We start from the raw sequence: 17,067 nt of genomic DNA, 5'->3' as shown, positions 1-17,067 counted from the left end.
GTGCATAGTTGCATGCCCTAGTACAACTTTTGAATACACTGAATTGCATTTATGAATAAAAATGTACTTATCATCTCTATAATTGTGTGCATTTACCTTTAATCCTGGAAAACCTGGAGATCCATAGGAACCGGGATCACCCTAATAAATTCACAAAAATCAACACAAGCAGAATCAAATCAAAGTGCTTGAAACCAGTTCAATGCATTATTTTTCATCTTACGAAGCTGCTTTATGGATATTTCAACTCGTCTGCAAAGGTAGCTGAATAAAAGGAAATACGTATAAAATAGAGTCTGTTTCTTTTTAACATTTGCTATTTCAACTGATCTTCGGTTTTACTTTAAAAATTCATGTCCTTGCCAGTGTTTTAAAGTAAGAACATATTTTTGTTGTTGTTGTTCTTGTGTTTTAACTTATTTACCCTAATGCTTGCACTGGGCTAAATATTTTTGGAATCATTGCAATATAATTTGTGTAGAAATTAATAGGCACTCTGTGCATTACCAGCAAAAAAATTACCATGGAAGCCAATGTCATCCCATTAACTACTGAATCTGGAGCCAAATAAACTCAGGGCCCTTGCCCATGGGGGCTCTGGCCTCTAGAGTGACCCTATCAATGGTGACCCCATTAGTGGCATGTTTGGTGATGTTTGAGTCCTGATGCTATAGTTTTTGGTAGCTACTGCCCCTAGATCAGTACCCTCTTTTATCAAGTAGGCTTAAATGAACAATTCCAAGCTGCTATCACACTGACACTGAGCCCCAGTTGTGGAAGGAAATGCCACGATCCTGTTACTTCCCACCAATTCTATCTTCCGCTTGCCCATTTTATCTAAACGATGTCACTGGAAGGGATGTCTTGTTGGGACAGTTAGCTATGACATAATTTTTGTCCAAAATGTATTGTTCCTATTTGAGAAAATCTCTACTTTTGAGTTGTTAGAAATATAGATCTAGTTTTGTAAAAATGTGAGAGAGGAAGGCCTCCAACTCACTGATGTTAGGGGCAGCCTGAATGGCATGAATGATCCTTACCCGAGGTCCTGAGAACCCAGGGATACCCTTCTCTCCTTTTGCCCCAATTCCAGGTTCTCCCTTAAAGAGATGACAACATTTGGAGGTGTTCAAGCAACAATATTTCAGCAACATGGAATGCAAACACAAAATGAGAGATAAAAATTCTTGCCAGCAGCTTAACGAAAACAACCACCTTAGAAGAGATGCCCTACGGAATCAGGATAAAATAGTGAAAACTTCGAGTAACATATATTAGCATTAAAGCAATGATAAAGACCATGCAAAAAAATTTTTAATTAAGATATCGTATCATCAAATAAAAAAGGGTATTTTAATAAACTACCTTGGGTCCCGGTGGTCCTGGAGGTCCAGTCATGCCAGGCATTCCTTTTATGCCCTAAAAATCACACTGAATATAATCAGGCTCACTCTTATTATTTAACATACTGAATGCCATGTCTTTCAGAAATTATCTCTTTCAAGAAACATTGTACTAATTTTTAAAATAAAGGATTACTCTTCAGTTGTTGCTAGTTAGCGACTAAGGTCCAGGTGCATTTATAAAGCTGACACAATTCAGGCCAGCTCTGTGTGAGAGCTGTAGCTTCGTGGGGCGCAGGGGATGTGACCACCACAGAGCCAGGGCAGCAGATCCAAGCTGGGAATGTCGTCCTCGAGAGGAGTGGCTCATTTGGATCAAATTAGTGAAATTTAATCCAGTAACTGAAAATTGACAACAGAATCTTCAGGTGGCATCAGTAACATCCGTACTGCAGGCTGGTAGAGGACGTGATATTCGCCAGGAGTCTATTTCGTGCCCAGTACTATGCACCTGCTACCTTTTCAATCATCAAAACCTCAAGCCCATATGTAATAACAACTGGGCTTCCTGTGGTCCTTTCAGCCCATATATCAAATACAGTGTCAATGGGGGACACTGGGGGACACGTCACGGTTTAGCAGCCCACGCTAGGTCTGTGATTCAGCAACTGAATAAACTTGAGAATATGGGTAACTTTTCTAAGCCTCATTCTTCACGTCTGTACAATGGGACTACTAGCAGTACCAATCTGCTGAGGTTGCTTTGGGATTAATGCAGTGATGCCTGCAGGTGCCCAGCACTTTGCTGGCACAGGGGCATGTTTGGGAAATGCTGGCTGTTACTACTTTATCCAGGAAACATATGGATTGGCAATTACCTTTTCTCCTTTATACAGACAAGAATCAGGTGGCTGTACCAATAAGGTGGGTCCAGGAGAACCCTGCTGGCCAACTTCACCCTTTCAAAAAAATCAAGATAGTAGGAATTTCATATTAACTTTATTTTGAAATAAGATTTGAAGTGAAGATTTTCACCCATGTATCATGATATAATGCATGCAATCCCGTGTGTCATGGATTTAAAATATAAATCATGGCAAATACATCATGTAATTTGAAGTATTTATTGTTTTTTATAAGTAATGATATTTATCATTAAAAATAAGTTTCAAAAACAAAAGTGATTCCTAATCCTACCGTCAGAAATCTCTATTAAAACTTTGGTATAGGGTGCCTGGGTGGCTCAGTTGGTTAAGCGTCTGCCTTTGGCTCAGGTCATGATCTCAGGGTCCTGGGATCGAGCCCCACCTTGGGCTCCCTGCTCAGCGGGGAGCCTGCTTCTCCCTCTGCCTGCCGCTCCCCACTGCTTGTGCTCGCTCTCTCTCAAATAAATAAAATCTTTAAAATAAATAAAAACTTTGGTATAAATCTTTGTGATGTGTGTGCTTGTGTGGATGTGTCTATAAACATACATGTATGCAAATAATGTACATATGTATATACATGTATATGTAACCAAATGAGATGTTAAATACAATTTAAAATATAATCAGAATGCTATATAACATATGTAAACATAATTTAAAATACACAGTATGGTTTTTATTTTTATATTTTTTAAAGTTTTAAATTTTAAAATAATTTTACATTTGTATTTTATAATACTATTTTTTGCACATTTTCCAATTATACTAGAAATTTTTCAAAAACCTGATTTTTAGTGCCCATCATAAGAATACGCTATCATTTATTAAGCCATTCCACTCTGGTTAGATTTAGGTTATCTCTTTTTTTTTAAGATTTATTTATTTATTTTAGAGAGAGAGAGCGAGCAAGTGCTCACACAAGCAGAGGGTGGGGAGAATCTCCAGCAGACTCCCTGCTGAGTGCGGAGTCTGACATGGGACTCGATCTCACCACCCTGAGATCATGACCTGAGCCAAAATCAAGAGTCAGATGCTTCACCAACTGAGCCACCCAGTTGCCCCAGATTTAGGTTATTTCTAATTTGTTTTCAATAATATGTTTAAACTCTCTGTATAAAATAATTAGCCAAAAGTTGTCATTTATGTCATTAGAAATGTTACTCTCTTGGGAATAAAATGTCGCTTGAATTGGGTTTGTCATAAATAAGCATAAATTCTCACCCTTAACTAGCAGATAACTATTTTTTACTTTTCGGACTGTATCTACTATTCTGCACTGAGACACAGTTAAGAGCAGGTGATAGAGCCGGTCACCTGTGTTTGCAAACCAGGCCCTGACTGACTGCTACTTCAGACAAATTCCTTAAAATCTCTCTTAGCCTTTTTTCCTTGATTCCTCTGAATCTCACTTTCCTTCTCTGTGAAATGGGGGTTATATTGCTGCCTACTTCAAAGTATTCTATTTTATTAAATAGATAATGCACATAAAATGCTTAGTACTTACTACACTGAGTGGAACAAAGAAGATTCTCAAATATATGATTATTAAGTCATTAATGTTTTTGGTAAGTGGGATTTGGGGAAGAAGAATACTATTTCCAGCGTAAATGAAGTCAGACAGCCTGCACTTCAATGCCTCCCTACCCCTGGAAACTACAGAAGAACCAGGTTAGGGACGCTGGCCTCTTTTTGTCGCTGTACCCCAATACCTAACACAGTGTTGTTGCAGCGGCTGTTCTGAAGATGTCTGTTACGTGAACAAATGATTGAACAAACGCTTAGACGCTGCGTACACGAGTGAGTAACGTGCGCTGGTAAACACAACCGCTCTTATTCTTGCCGCTGTAAAGAGCCCGACCGAAACCCACAACGGCTGACAAGCAAGGGAGCCTCTTCAAAATGTTGGTCATGCCACTATTTTTTCACATTGAAAAAGTACCAGACATTCATTTAATCAGAAGTGCAAGGAACATAAATCATGAAGAACAAAATGTAGACGACCCATAATCGCATCACCTGGGACAAACCAGCAGCCACCGCGTGGGGTAGCGTTTCGTGGGCAAACATGTTCTTGCCCATCTGAGAGTTCTGCATCGAAATTTCAAAATGGTGTTTTCCTTTAGCAGATAATCCAAAAGAATTAAAATAAGCCTATTTTGTATCATCTGAATGGCCGCCTCATAGCCAAACATTTCCACATGATTCTATGGCCTGAATTTGCGACTGCATCTGATTGCACTGGTGCTGAGGTCCCGAGACTAGCATAGCCTGCCTCACTCCACAAGGCGGAGGGTCTCAAGCCGGGCTGCATGAGCCTCTGGGGCTTCGACAAGCACATTATCAGGGGTCCACGACTTCCCAAGTCTGAAAAACCTTGTTTTAGTGTGTTTCCTTTCAGTCATTTCTCTAAGTCAGTGGTTTTTAACGAGAGGGGGTAAGCAACTGGACATACTACTCCCCCCAGGGACATCTGGCAAGGTCGTGACACATTTTAGGTTGTCACCACTGGGGAGGAAGGGCAGTTTCAGGCATCTAGTGGGTAGAAGCCAGGGATGCAGCTAACTATCCTACCCTACAATGCACGGGACAGCCTCCACAACAAGGAAATAGCAGTGTCGACGTTGTAAAATCCTGCTCTAAGTGTCTATTTTAATGTCTCGTGTTGTTTTTACAAAATTGAGCTTATACTTTTGTAACCTGTGCTTTCTGATCAACATTATAACATAGGCACATCTGCACATCGTGACGTCTTCCAATATATTTCAGGCAATCGAGTCATTTTGTTCAACGGCTCTACCATAACTTATCCAACCACACTGGGACTCCACGCAAGTGGGATCAGGTCTGTCTTACTAACTCCCCACGTCCAGCACCAGTCCTGGTTTGGCACAGAGTAGACGTTCAATATCTCCTTGCCCACAGTTGTGGCACGAGCCACTTACCAATTGGTAGCCATTCAGATTGTTTGCAGATGAGCTGCCATCTTAAAATACCTCTCTAAAGCTTATCTTTGCTAAGTTTCCTGCCTCAGCAGAAAGGACTGTGGGTGTGAGGGAGGGAGGGAAGGGATGGTGAGGATGGGTGTGAGGTGGGAGGGAGTGGGAGACTGTTGCTAAATGCTTTTGCTTGCAGGTATTTATACTTTTATTTATCGGCGGAGTTTAGGATTCTGAGGAAATTTGTGAAATTAAGCCACACAAACCAGTAATTAAACAAACTGTCCCTGCGATATACTAAATTATCAGAAATGTTCAATCTCTTTCTGCTAGGGTAAAATGCGTCATATACATTAACTTGAATTTAGTGTTAAATTTTGTCAGAACTGTCATTTTACGGTCAAGGGTAATGGCGCCATAATAATTCAGCAAAAAAATTCTCGGCCATAAAATTGGGCAGCGACTGGATAATGAACACAATTTAAGTGATAATCAAAACAGCCTCTGCCACCTGGGCAGCACATGCATTTTAGCACCTGCTCCTCCGGGTGAAAGGGGATTCTTACCGGGTCTCCCATTTGCCCCTTGACTCCCACGCCAGGATTACCCTGGGAAAGAAAAGGAAAAAAAAAAAAAATGTATTTGCTTTTGAATATTAAAAAGGTAATTACAAACAAGTAAGACTTCTGGTTAAGCAATTAATTGAAGTTTACAAAGTATTTGGGGAAGTCTACTAAGGGAAAGACATAATTCAGACAGAGCTCAGCGGTCACTTAGCTCATTGGACATGGACAGTCTCTATTTGTTGCATGTTACTCATGACCACCCACCTTCAAGCCCGGTCTCCCAGGATGGCCTGGAGCACCCTAAATCAAGGGCGAAAATGCACAAATCAATTTATCAGTCACAGAAATCACAATGTGTCGGCGTTGGTTGCCCCAAGTTCCTCCTTAGGAAACCCTGATTTTTAAGACATGCCTGCTGGACTGCCCCTCACAGCTGGGCTCCTTGTTGCCCTGGGGACCCATGCTTCACGATAAACTCACCCTGGTGATGGGGGGTGTACGTGGATTCATCAGTGATAACCTCTCAAATGACCCACCTGCGCCCCACCCACGGCTGCAATTTGCCTTTTTGTTTGTTTGTCGGTTTAATTTAAACATCCAGGCCAGGTTTTTAGAGGGACAGAACGAGCAGTGCTCTACTTACGGCTAACCCGGGCTCTCCCGGATGTCCCATTGGGCCCGCCGGTCCTCTTGCCCCCCTCAATCCCTAAACATGAGAACAGTCAGTGCATTGGTTACCAAAACTCAAACTCATCGTTCACAGCAAAACCTACGTGTAATCCCACGTGGATAAAAACCTCCAAAGAAATCACGGTCACAGACACACCTGCCCTGTAGCAGGAGCACCTTCACCGCAGTTGACACGGCCATTAAAAGGTCCATGATAGCAGCACTCCGGCAGGTGTGACCAACTCCTATGTTTAGGATTGAATTAAGACCGAGAAATCAATCTACTTGTTTGCAAATAAATCTTCTAATAGCAAAAGTAGAGCACAAAGAAAACTTGTTACCAGCTATTCCTAAATTGCATAAATGTTACAACTTTGACATACATCCGGATGTTTTTTAAAATATTCATAGTAATTAATAATTGATTTTAAAATATGAATGTATTTATACTCTTCGTTATGTTTTTAAAATATGCCCCATCAGATTAATGTGAATAGAAATGCCCCCAATTCAAGATTAAGGTGGTGACTCAGCCACCACTTTCTGTAACATGTAGGTTGTAGCATAATTCCACACAAATTCACAAGGAGGGGCTATAGCTGTGCGTTCCTAGAAGTGTGGAGAGAGGCTCTCTGTTCTCCCGCCAAACCTGCCCACATCAAATAATTTGCGAGTGTGCAAGAAATTACTCTCTCTAGGAGGATGAATTGGTATTTATTTTAACAGTGACACGAAAGTATCTCATCGATTACATTGATTACCCTCGCTTCAGGGATAGCGAGGAAAGTAATGTGGGAGAGTAATCCTGTCTACAGCCAGAAGTTACCAAGCAAAAATTATATATATTAATCAATTTGGAGGCAAACTACTTTCAATTTTAATCTTGTGAACACTGATTGATTAATTGCAAACACTATATAATCACTGAATTACAAATTTCAGGGAGATAAAGATGAAGCAAAAAATTAAATGCAACACACACTTACTGATTCAGCAGGCAGAATAGTACAGAGAAAATCATTTCTACTTGACATGTATTATTTAGGTAGACTTGAGGGAAACTTAGCTTCCCAAATATTAAGAGACTGTATGTCCCCGAGTAATGCCAAATGATCATTAAAAGACAGAAGAGGAAGGTAAGTAGAAGCTTGCTGAGACTCCAGGACAGTTCCATGGGCCTGGGACCTGTGTGGTCACATAGGGGCTCATGCCTGATTTAACGCTCTGCTGGCACTACCTTGAAATTCTTAATAATTTTTGAGCAAGAGATCTACCCTTTGATTTTGCACCGGTGTGCTCTGTAAATGATGCAGCTGGTCCTGCTAGGATGCAAACAGTGCAGACCACAGGCTGACCGAGGAGCAAAGAGAAGCACAGGGCCTGCTCGGGAGACTTACCGGCAAGCCAGGAGGTCCTGGGTCCCCTCTGTCGCCCTGCAATAGGAACGATGCACTGCTTTAGAAGAGCGACACCACTTTCCTAAAACACACATGATGTAAAAGGAGGAGTCCACACAGGAATTATTTGGACTGTCCGTGCAGGCTGTTCGATTGTCCGGCGTTGACATCCGTGGAGGGCTCTGTGGAGAGGACTTTCTGTGTCCATTCCTAACCCCAGAATCCTGCTTCTACTTGGCTGAAACCAAAGATTGCTCGAGTCGTGATGACACGGAGTCAAGGTGAGACTTTCATCTTTCCATTTACACTCTAAATTCTCAATCCAGTGGTCCCATTTGATCACAGTTTAACTGTCTCTGGTCTAACTGCCAGAACTTGCCTCCCCTAATAGACACTTTGCTGCTTTTTATCCCCCTAGAGTAGATGTAAAGGGAATTCTTATGGAAATTCTCTCGCACCTGCCTCTGTGCGCATCTACAGTGCTTTAAAGAACCAAAGGGTGTTTCAGAGGGATAGGTCTGTGATTCAACAGTCTTACACAATTCATATATGTTAAAAAAAAAAAAAAAAAAAGATAGTAGGAAGGAAAAAATGAAGGGGGGGATATCGGAGGGGGAGACGAACCATGAGAGATGATGGACTCTGAGAAACAAACTGAGGGTTCTAGAGGGGAGGGGGTGGGGGCATGAGTTAGCCTGGTGATGGGTATTAAGGAGGGCACGTTCTGCATGGAGCACTGGGTGTTATACGCAAACAGTGAATCATGGAACACTACATCAAAAACTAATGATGTAATGTATGGTGATTAACATAATAAAAAAATAAAAATAAAAGTAGCTGAAAAAAAAGAATCAAAGGGTGTATATTCTCTTGAATATAGCTTCTTTTTTAATGTAAAATATATGATAAAGTCTACATAAGATAAGAGTTAGCATTATAGCCCTTTTGAAGTGTACAATTCTGCGGTGTGAAGTACACTCACACTGTTGTGCAACCATCACAATCTTCCATCTCCAGAACATTTTCCTCTTCCCTGGTGGAAACTGGAGCCATTAAATACATTTCCCCTCCCCCTGGCTCCTAGCAAGCACCATTCTACTCTTGGTCTCTGTGAATGTGACTACTCTAGGAACCTCATATAAGTGGAATCATACATTATCTGTCCTTTTGTGACTGGCTTATGTCACTTAGCATGATGACCTCCAGGCTTCATCCACATTGTAGCAGGTGTCATGATTCCCATCCTTTTGAAGGCTGAATAATACTGGGTTGTATGTATAGATCCCATTTTGTTTATCCATTCATCCAACAATGGGCACGTGGGTTGCTTCCACCTCTTGGCTATTGTGAATAATGCTACTAGGAACATGGGTGTACAAATATCTGTTTGAGACCCTGCTTTCATTTCTTTTGGGTATATACCTGGAAATGGAATTGCTGGATCATAAGGTAATTCTACATTTAATTTTTTGAGGAGCCATCATACCATTTTCCAGAGCAGCGATACTAATTCCATTCCCACCAGCAATGCAGAAGAGCTCAGATTTCTCCCTATAATTGTCAACACTTAGGATTTTCTGGGGTTTTTTTAATAACCATCCAAATGGCTGTGAAGTAGATATGAGCTCTTAAAAGTATTGGTTCTCTAAGGTTATTGATCTGCAGACCTTTTTTTGTTTGTTTTTTAGAGAGGGAGAGAGCAGGGATAGGGGCAGAGGGAGCAGGAGAGAGGATCTTAAGTGGGGCTCAATCTCACAACTCTGAGATCATGACTGGAGCCAAAATCAAGAGTCAGACACTTAACCAACTGAGCCTCCCAGGTGCCCCTCTGCAGACCATTTTTATTTGGGATCTTCTGTTTCTCTTTAAGATGACGAATTCTCTATATCCACTTCTCCTTCTATCTCACTTATTCTTTCTTGCACTATTGCAAAAAAAATATGCATCATGACTAAAATTGTTCAGAATAGCTAAAATTAACAACTCAGGAAACAACAGATGTTGATGAGGAGGTGGAAAAAGGGGAACCTTCTTGCACTGTTGATGGGAATGCAAACTGGTGCAGCCACTCTGGAAAACAGTATGGAGGTTCCTCAAAAAGTTAAAAAGAGAGCTACTATATGACCCAGCAATTGCACTAGTAGACATTTATCCAAAGGATACAAACAGTGATTTGAAGGGGCACATGCACCCCAATGTTCATAGCAGCAATGTTCACAATAGCCAAAATATGGAACAAGCCCAGATGTCCATTGACAGATGAATGGATAAAGAAGATGTGGTATATACACACAATGGAATATTACTCAGCCATCAGAAAGAATGAAATCTTGCCATCTGCAACGACATGGATGGAACTAGAGGATATTATGCTAAGCGAAATGAGAAAGACAAATACCATATGATTTCACTCATATGTGGAATTTAATAAATAAAACAGATGAACATAGGGGAGGAAAGAAAAATAAAATAAGATGAAATCAAAGAGGGAGGCCAACCATAAGAGACTCTTACTATGGGAACAAACTGAGGGTTGCTGAAGGGGAGGTAGGTGGGGGGAAGGGATAATTGGGTGATGGGCATTAAGGAGGGAACTTGATGTAATGAGCACTGGGTATTATATGCAACTAATGAATCACTAAATTCTACCCCTGAAACTAATAAAATACTTTATGTCAACTATACTGAATTTAAATTTTAAAAACTCATCATGACTATTATTGTACAGTGCATTATAGTTGACGTGTTTTCATATAAATTATTACAATGGATCATCAGCACTGAGAGGAAGGCAGGGTAGATATTACTTTATTTTCCTTCACAAATAAGGAAAATGAGGCTCAGAGAGGTTGAGGGGGTTGCCCAAAGTCACAGTGGTTGGTAAGGGTCAGTTTACTCCTTCTAATACACCATACTGGTTCCTAGAATGACCCTGCTTTTGATGCTAAGCTTAACATATCATTTAAGCCATAAACAAAAGCATAGTTCCTGCTGCTTAACAAGTGTGTATAGGCTCAGAGGTTACAAATGAATACTGTGAGCTCACTAAAGGAATCACCACTCAGGTGAAACTTAGGGTCTAACAGCAGAAATTTAAGTTTTATCTAACCGTTGTAGAATATTCTTCCTTAAGAGAAATGACCATGTTTTGCAAATGTACCATATTTTTCCTCTTGATTTATATCTACTGATCTTCAGCTTATTCAGGGTACTCATATTAGAGATATAGGTGGTCATTCAAGAGTTTATTTCTGAATGTTTGTATATCATTGTATACAAAAACACGAAAGCATTTAATTTACCCAGGATAGTGCTATAAGGTTTCCATAATTTTCAAGTTCAAAAGTGGTGACTTCTCTTATCCTGGATGGTAAGTATTATCATTACAACATTCTATCTAGAAATAAATCAGTGCTTCTCAGCTGGGGTGATTTTTCTTCCCAGGGCACATTTGGTAATATCTGGAGATATTATTTAGGTGGGGGGATACTATTGGCATCTAGTAGGTAAAGGCAGGGATACTGTTCAACATCCTAAAATGCACAGGGTCAGCACCCACAACAAATGATTATCTGGCCCCAGATGCCAATAGTACCAAGACTGAGAAACCCTGAAATAACTGTGTCTGTCACACTTTGCAAGAACAGTTAGGAGATACTGGAATTTACAGCCAGAGCAATTAAAGCCAAGTGCCTTCACACAAGAAGTATGGTGCCATCGAGAGAGGCAGGGTAATGATAAAAACAGTGTGCTCCATGACACTTCAAAAGAGATATGTCCATGTGTTTCCTGGCTGGGTTTACCTAGATGGAAAAATAATTTTTTTCAACCCACCATGATCATAAAGCTTACCTGAATACCTTTAATGGCACCTAAAATGAACACTGAATTTCCTTTTTCTCCACTTTCCCCAGGAAGGCCCTGAAAATAAAATATTCACTTGAGAGGGGGAAAAAAGCATATTACTATTTCAGCATTTTCTTTTTTGTATGAAATATTACCAGTAAAATACCATTATAGTCATGTTTTATTAGTGGAGATTTCTTTTTTCTCTTCATTATTGCTATCATCCTAAGGTTCTCATACATATTTATTCAATATTCAGTTAAGATCTATTAATGAATCTCCAAAGACAGAGTATCTATTAATATACACATATGTTATAAATATATAATATATGTAAGTGTTACATTATATAATAATATACATAGCCATTTACTAATTATTCAACAGGAAAATTACATTTTTCCTCAAACACAATAATTCATATGTATTATTCTTACAAGTAAACAATTTTGCAATTGTCAGTTAATAATTTATGCCCTAGACATCGTTTTTTAAAAATTGATTTTATTCATTTCAGTTGTTGTGTTCAAAATAGAGCCTCTGTATTCTTTTAAGATTAACTTTTAAAAACATATCTTCTTTTTGGAAGGTTTTTGTAAGCAGCTGCAAGCTTACTGAGAGTATTTTTAAAAAGTGAATGAAATAACTCAATATATTCTTCTTTCCCCCAAAGGTTTCCTACTGGATATCTTAACATATCTTAACTTGGTTATCACATAAGAATTCTACCATCTTCATGTATCAAGCTCCCGTGCAGGACATGCAGATTTCAAAGTTAATCCCTTCTGGAAAAGTCCTGACTGTGCTTCCAATGGGAGACACTTAAGGCTTTTGTGGTAAGTTACAGCAACTGTTTCCCTTGAGAAATCAGATGGGCCTACACAGGCAGTCCTTGCTTCACACAGTTCCAATATGCATGAATTTTAGTTCCACAGTTAAGTTAAATAGCACCAGTCCTCCAACTAAATGGTTCAAATTTCAGTTACCACCTTCTATTAACTGAGTAACTACACCACTAGCTCATCGGCATGGATAAGTAACAGATGGGAATCATGATCCCTGGTCCCATCACTCTTTTCAGTCTGTTAATGATTGATCATTGCACATCTGTGAGTCAGTAGGCGCAAACGCGTGCGCGCACGCACGCACACACACGAGCAAAGTGTGTAGTTGTGTTCCCTCCTTATCTCCCAGTGATAAACCCAAATGATATTTCATGAAAATAGACCCCACCGCAAGAGGCAATTGGCCATCAAAGATGAAAATAAGTGAGGGAATGAAAAATGATAAAGCTGGCAATGAAATTCAGACAGAATGTAAGTGGAGTCTTAGAAGAAATAACTGAGCAATCGTGGAATGTTGAAACTCCTGAGCCAGAGGGACTCCACGAAGACAAAGTTCTCAACACAAAAAAGGGAAATGGCTGGGACAAAAAGGTTAAAGATTGCCAGAGGACATGGCGCAGGCTCAAGACCCTCATCGCAAAGGGACTCTGAGATACAGTTCACAGCACTAAAAGCTGATCCAAACTCAGAAATAGTATGACAGTTCACCAGAGCACAGAAAGACGTACTCACTTCATTACTGTAAGTCACACGGCCAGAAGGCCCTGTTCAACACACTCTTGGTAAGTGTTTGCAAAGACCTGAGACACTTCGATTCTCACTGTGTGTGTTTTAAATGACAGTGTACTAAATCAATATTAGTTTTTTAAAAATTTTCCCTATGTATTTATAACTCACACAAAGAGAGTTTTTAATATTTTAACAAAACGTATTAGAGGTCATGGAACAATACTACTTTTTCCCATTGGATGTTAAGGTTGCTTGTGTGGGGCCAGCTTGCATGGTCGTTCTTCATGCCTCACACTACTGGGCAAAGTGAGGACCGACTGTAAATGAAATGGGCCAAGGGGAAGAAAGCTGCTTTGCAAAGACACCATTACGGCAAACTTCAGTATCGTGGTCACCATGGCACGCTGTGGGAAAGCTAAAATCGAGAACTCCTCCTCTTCTGAACATTCATGGACACTCAGCAGAATGGGGTTTGACCCAATTTGAAGATCTTAAGAAACGTGCATTCACCAGACTGCACTTGAGCCTTCAAATGGCTGAGTTTGAAAACAAAGGGTGGTTGAGAAGCTTAACTACAGAAGATGGTTGTTGTTCTTCCTTGGTATTAAAGAAAGATGTAAATTTGGAAATTGTTTTTGAGTTCTGTGTTCAGGTCAGTCACACTAGAATTGAGAGCAAATGGAAAACCCATGAGGAGAAAGCAGGATGATTACAGTGGTGATGGTAAGAAAACCTTTTAGAAGGAATCTTGGGAAATAGTATTTACAGGGAAGTGGAAAGGCTCCCGAAGTCTCAGAAAACCAGTTTTAAAAGGCCAAATCATCTCCAATCTTTATGTGAGAAAAAGGAAAAGAGAGAGAAAGGGAATATCAGGGGTACGGAAAGAATAGTTCTTGCTAAATTCATATTTAAATAAAAGTCCACATTTCTGAATAAAAAAAAACCTAAAAGCAGTAACGTTTTCTGAAGTGCTGGATATTGTCAACTGTTTCTAAACATCCATTCAAATGCCTTCCCTTTTTCTTATTGCATCATGGGGATGAGAAAGCTAAAACTACATCTCCCAGATCCCTTTGCAGCTGAAATGGGACTTAGGATCCACCGAGGAGATGTGCTTATGAGATTTGGAAGGCAGAAGTGAGGAAGACATCCTCTTCCTGTATTGTCGTTACTGCCAAGCAGGTAAGGTTAGAAACTTGAGTGTTTGTTTGCCGGTGTCTGGACATGGGGGTGGGAGGCAGTGGTCATGTGCAGGAAAGCCTCCTGGCTGCTGGATCTCAGCTAAGTGCAAGCCCTTGGAATCACAGTCCAGCAGTGGTCCCTGAATTCCACTCCTCCAGCCTTTCCAATATGTGTCAAATTCCCTCTATGAAATGCCTTCCTGTTTGAAATACCTAGCGGGTTTATGAGTCTGCTGTGAACCCTGAATGATAAACAATGGAAGTTTTGCTTACTGACCTCCCTGCTCCTTCCCTTACTATCCATTGTCCGCACGACAGCCTAGAGCATCTTAATGGAACATCAATCAGATCATACTGCTTCCTTCCTTGTAACCCCCCCCCCGGTGCCTTCCCATGGCATGTAGAGAAACTCCTCCCACAGTGTGCAAGGCCCAAGAGCTCTGGGTCTTGCACACCTCTCTGTCTTCACCCTCCAGCCACCCCCATTCGTTCACCATGCTCCCAGCACACTTGTATGAACACTGTTTCTTGAACACATCAAGCTCGTGCCCCTTGTAGAGCCCTTCACTTAAGATTCCCCTTAGGATGAGCTGTGGGGGTCTTACTGGGGGGCCTCTTGGGCCAGGAACTCCTCTCTCTCCTGGAAGCCCTGGATCACCTCGTGAACCATTATAGCCGTGCATGCCAGGCTTGCCTCTGGATCCAGGAGGCCCTGGGTGCCCCTGTAAGAAACAAGCTGATGAGTGAGGTGTTTTTGCAGGAATACTGTAACACAAAGTTTCTGCAATATGGGTACCCAAATTATGGCAACTTTGACTCACGTGTTATTGAATTTGTGAAACTTCCTTCCCGCCCACAAGTACTATGTAGCGCATTAAAAATACAGATAAATTTTAATATAGCCCAACTGAAATTAATTTAGTTTGGAATATTCTGAGAGATTTGGGAGAGCACCTTTTAAAAAATCCTTAGAAAGACTGCAATGGATTATAAAGCCCTTGAAACACCTTTCTCTCCTTTCATTTGGTTTTCATATTAGAAATGAGAGATTAAGCCCCCTTCCTCTGTTAAAACTAACCAGCAAATAAAAACTTTCACTATGAGTATACATTTATTTCTAGAACATGGCAAGTACATGTAGCTTAGATTTTGGAATGTTCTTCTCTAATCTGTTTGAAAACCTTGCTTTTCAAGTAGTGTTTTGGTCTCAAAGTTATTACACAACATTAAAATGCAAGCATCCTTCCATGTACTACCAGGAGAAAATAAAGAAGAGTTTGCCAAATAAATATATATATAGTGAGAGATAAAATGTGATTTTAAGGGCTTTGATGAGTGCTTTTCCTTTTAAAAAAAAATGGAAAAAATTTAAGGATACTTACAGGTATGCCATCCAAACCTGGAAATCCAGGAACACCAGTTGGACCCTAACATCCCGGAAAACAAAGATACAAAAGTTACTAAAGTATTAGATTAACAGACTGATTTACTTGAAAACAAATAATTAATAACTCATTTTTAAAAAAACTCTTAGCAGTTGTCATTTATTTTTTACATTAATTAACTTTTTTTAAAAGATTTATTTATTTTAGAGAAAGGAGGCGGGCAGAGGGAGAGAGAGAATCCCAAGCCGACTCCTCCCTGAGCGCAGAGCACTACACAGGGCTCGATCTCAGAACCCTGAGATCGTGACCTAAGCTGAAACCAAGAGTCGGACGCTTAACTGACTGAGCCACCCGGGCGCCCCTTTTTACATTAATTAACTTAAATGCCAATATTTGAAAAAACCTTTTGTACTTTTCTTTTTGTACTTAGGAAGCCAACTTGGCAGCATCTGTTCAAAGAAAACATTCGATACCCTATATGCCAGAAATTCAACTTCTCAGAATCTGTCTCTCCAAGAGAAATAAACTCTTAAATTTAACACAGGTAATTTACAGGATTGCTTTTGCACCTGGCACAACACAAAGTTGGGACAGGATATCAACAGGGAATAAACTATAGTTTTATCTATATTGTGGCATATTGTGCAGTATTTTTGAGAGAATAAGTTTAATCTACATAAATTGATATGCAATGATCTCTAAGCCATATGGTTGACTAAAAAAAGAAAGGCTTAGCATGATAAATATATCACTTAGGTTTTTAGGAAAGCCATCAAAGAATACAACCCTTCATTGGGTACACACATGTATTTAAGTGCATAGAAAAGTCTAGAAAGACATGCTCCTCTGGAAAAGAGTTAGGGAATGAGGGCTCATTACGGAAGAGAAGTTTAGACTTAATTTATTATAAGGTGCTAGTACGGACTACTTGTGATTATTAAAAAAATCTGGCATGCATTTGTAATGACGTGGATGGAACTAGAGGGTATTATGCTAAGCGAAATAAGTCAATCAGAGAAAGTCATGTATCATATGATCTCACTGATATGAGGAATTCTTAATCTCAGGAAACAAACTGAGGGTTGCTGGAGTGGTGGGGGTTGGGAGGGATGGGGTGGCTGGGTGATGAGACATTGGGGAGGGTATGTGCTATGGTGAACGCTTAAGACTGATGAATCACAGACCTGTACCTCTGAAACAAATAATACATTATATGTTAAAAAAAAAAAAAGAAGAAGAAGAAG

At 40.1% G+C, this 17,067-nt stretch overlaps 1 protein-coding gene across 1 annotated transcript in view; it reads right to left on the bottom strand.

The window, feature by feature from the left end:
* The window catches only part of COL4A4 (collagen type IV alpha 4 chain), a 120,993-nt gene that overhangs the window by 65,311 nt on the left and 38,615 nt on the right, over positions 1-17,067 (bottom strand). The window contains exons 7-17 of the mRNA XM_032401003.1: positions 15,821-15,865; positions 15,044-15,160; positions 11,690-11,758; positions 7,838-7,873; positions 6,415-6,477; positions 6,036-6,071; positions 5,772-5,813; positions 2,222-2,302; positions 1,366-1,419; positions 1,041-1,100; positions 97-141 (exon numbers count right to left, since the gene is read on the bottom strand). Of these exons, the coding sequence (XP_032256894.1) occupies positions 97-141; positions 1,041-1,100; positions 1,366-1,419; positions 2,222-2,302; positions 5,772-5,813; positions 6,036-6,071; positions 6,415-6,477; positions 7,838-7,873; positions 11,690-11,758; positions 15,044-15,160; positions 15,821-15,865 (648 nt within the window). The remainder of the gene's footprint in view (positions 1-96; positions 142-1,040; positions 1,101-1,365; positions 1,420-2,221; positions 2,303-5,771; positions 5,814-6,035; positions 6,072-6,414; positions 6,478-7,837; positions 7,874-11,689; positions 11,759-15,043; positions 15,161-15,820; positions 15,866-17,067) is intronic.

This window comes from Phoca vitulina, unplaced genomic scaffold (genome assembly GCF_004348235.1).
Source record: "Phoca vitulina isolate PV1807 unplaced genomic scaffold, GSC_HSeal_1.0 scaffold1, whole genome shotgun sequence".
NCBI classification, from domain to species: Eukaryota; Metazoa; Chordata; class Mammalia; order Carnivora; family Phocidae; genus Phoca; species Phoca vitulina.
This window is presented reverse-complemented; position numbering and strand designations above follow the sequence as displayed.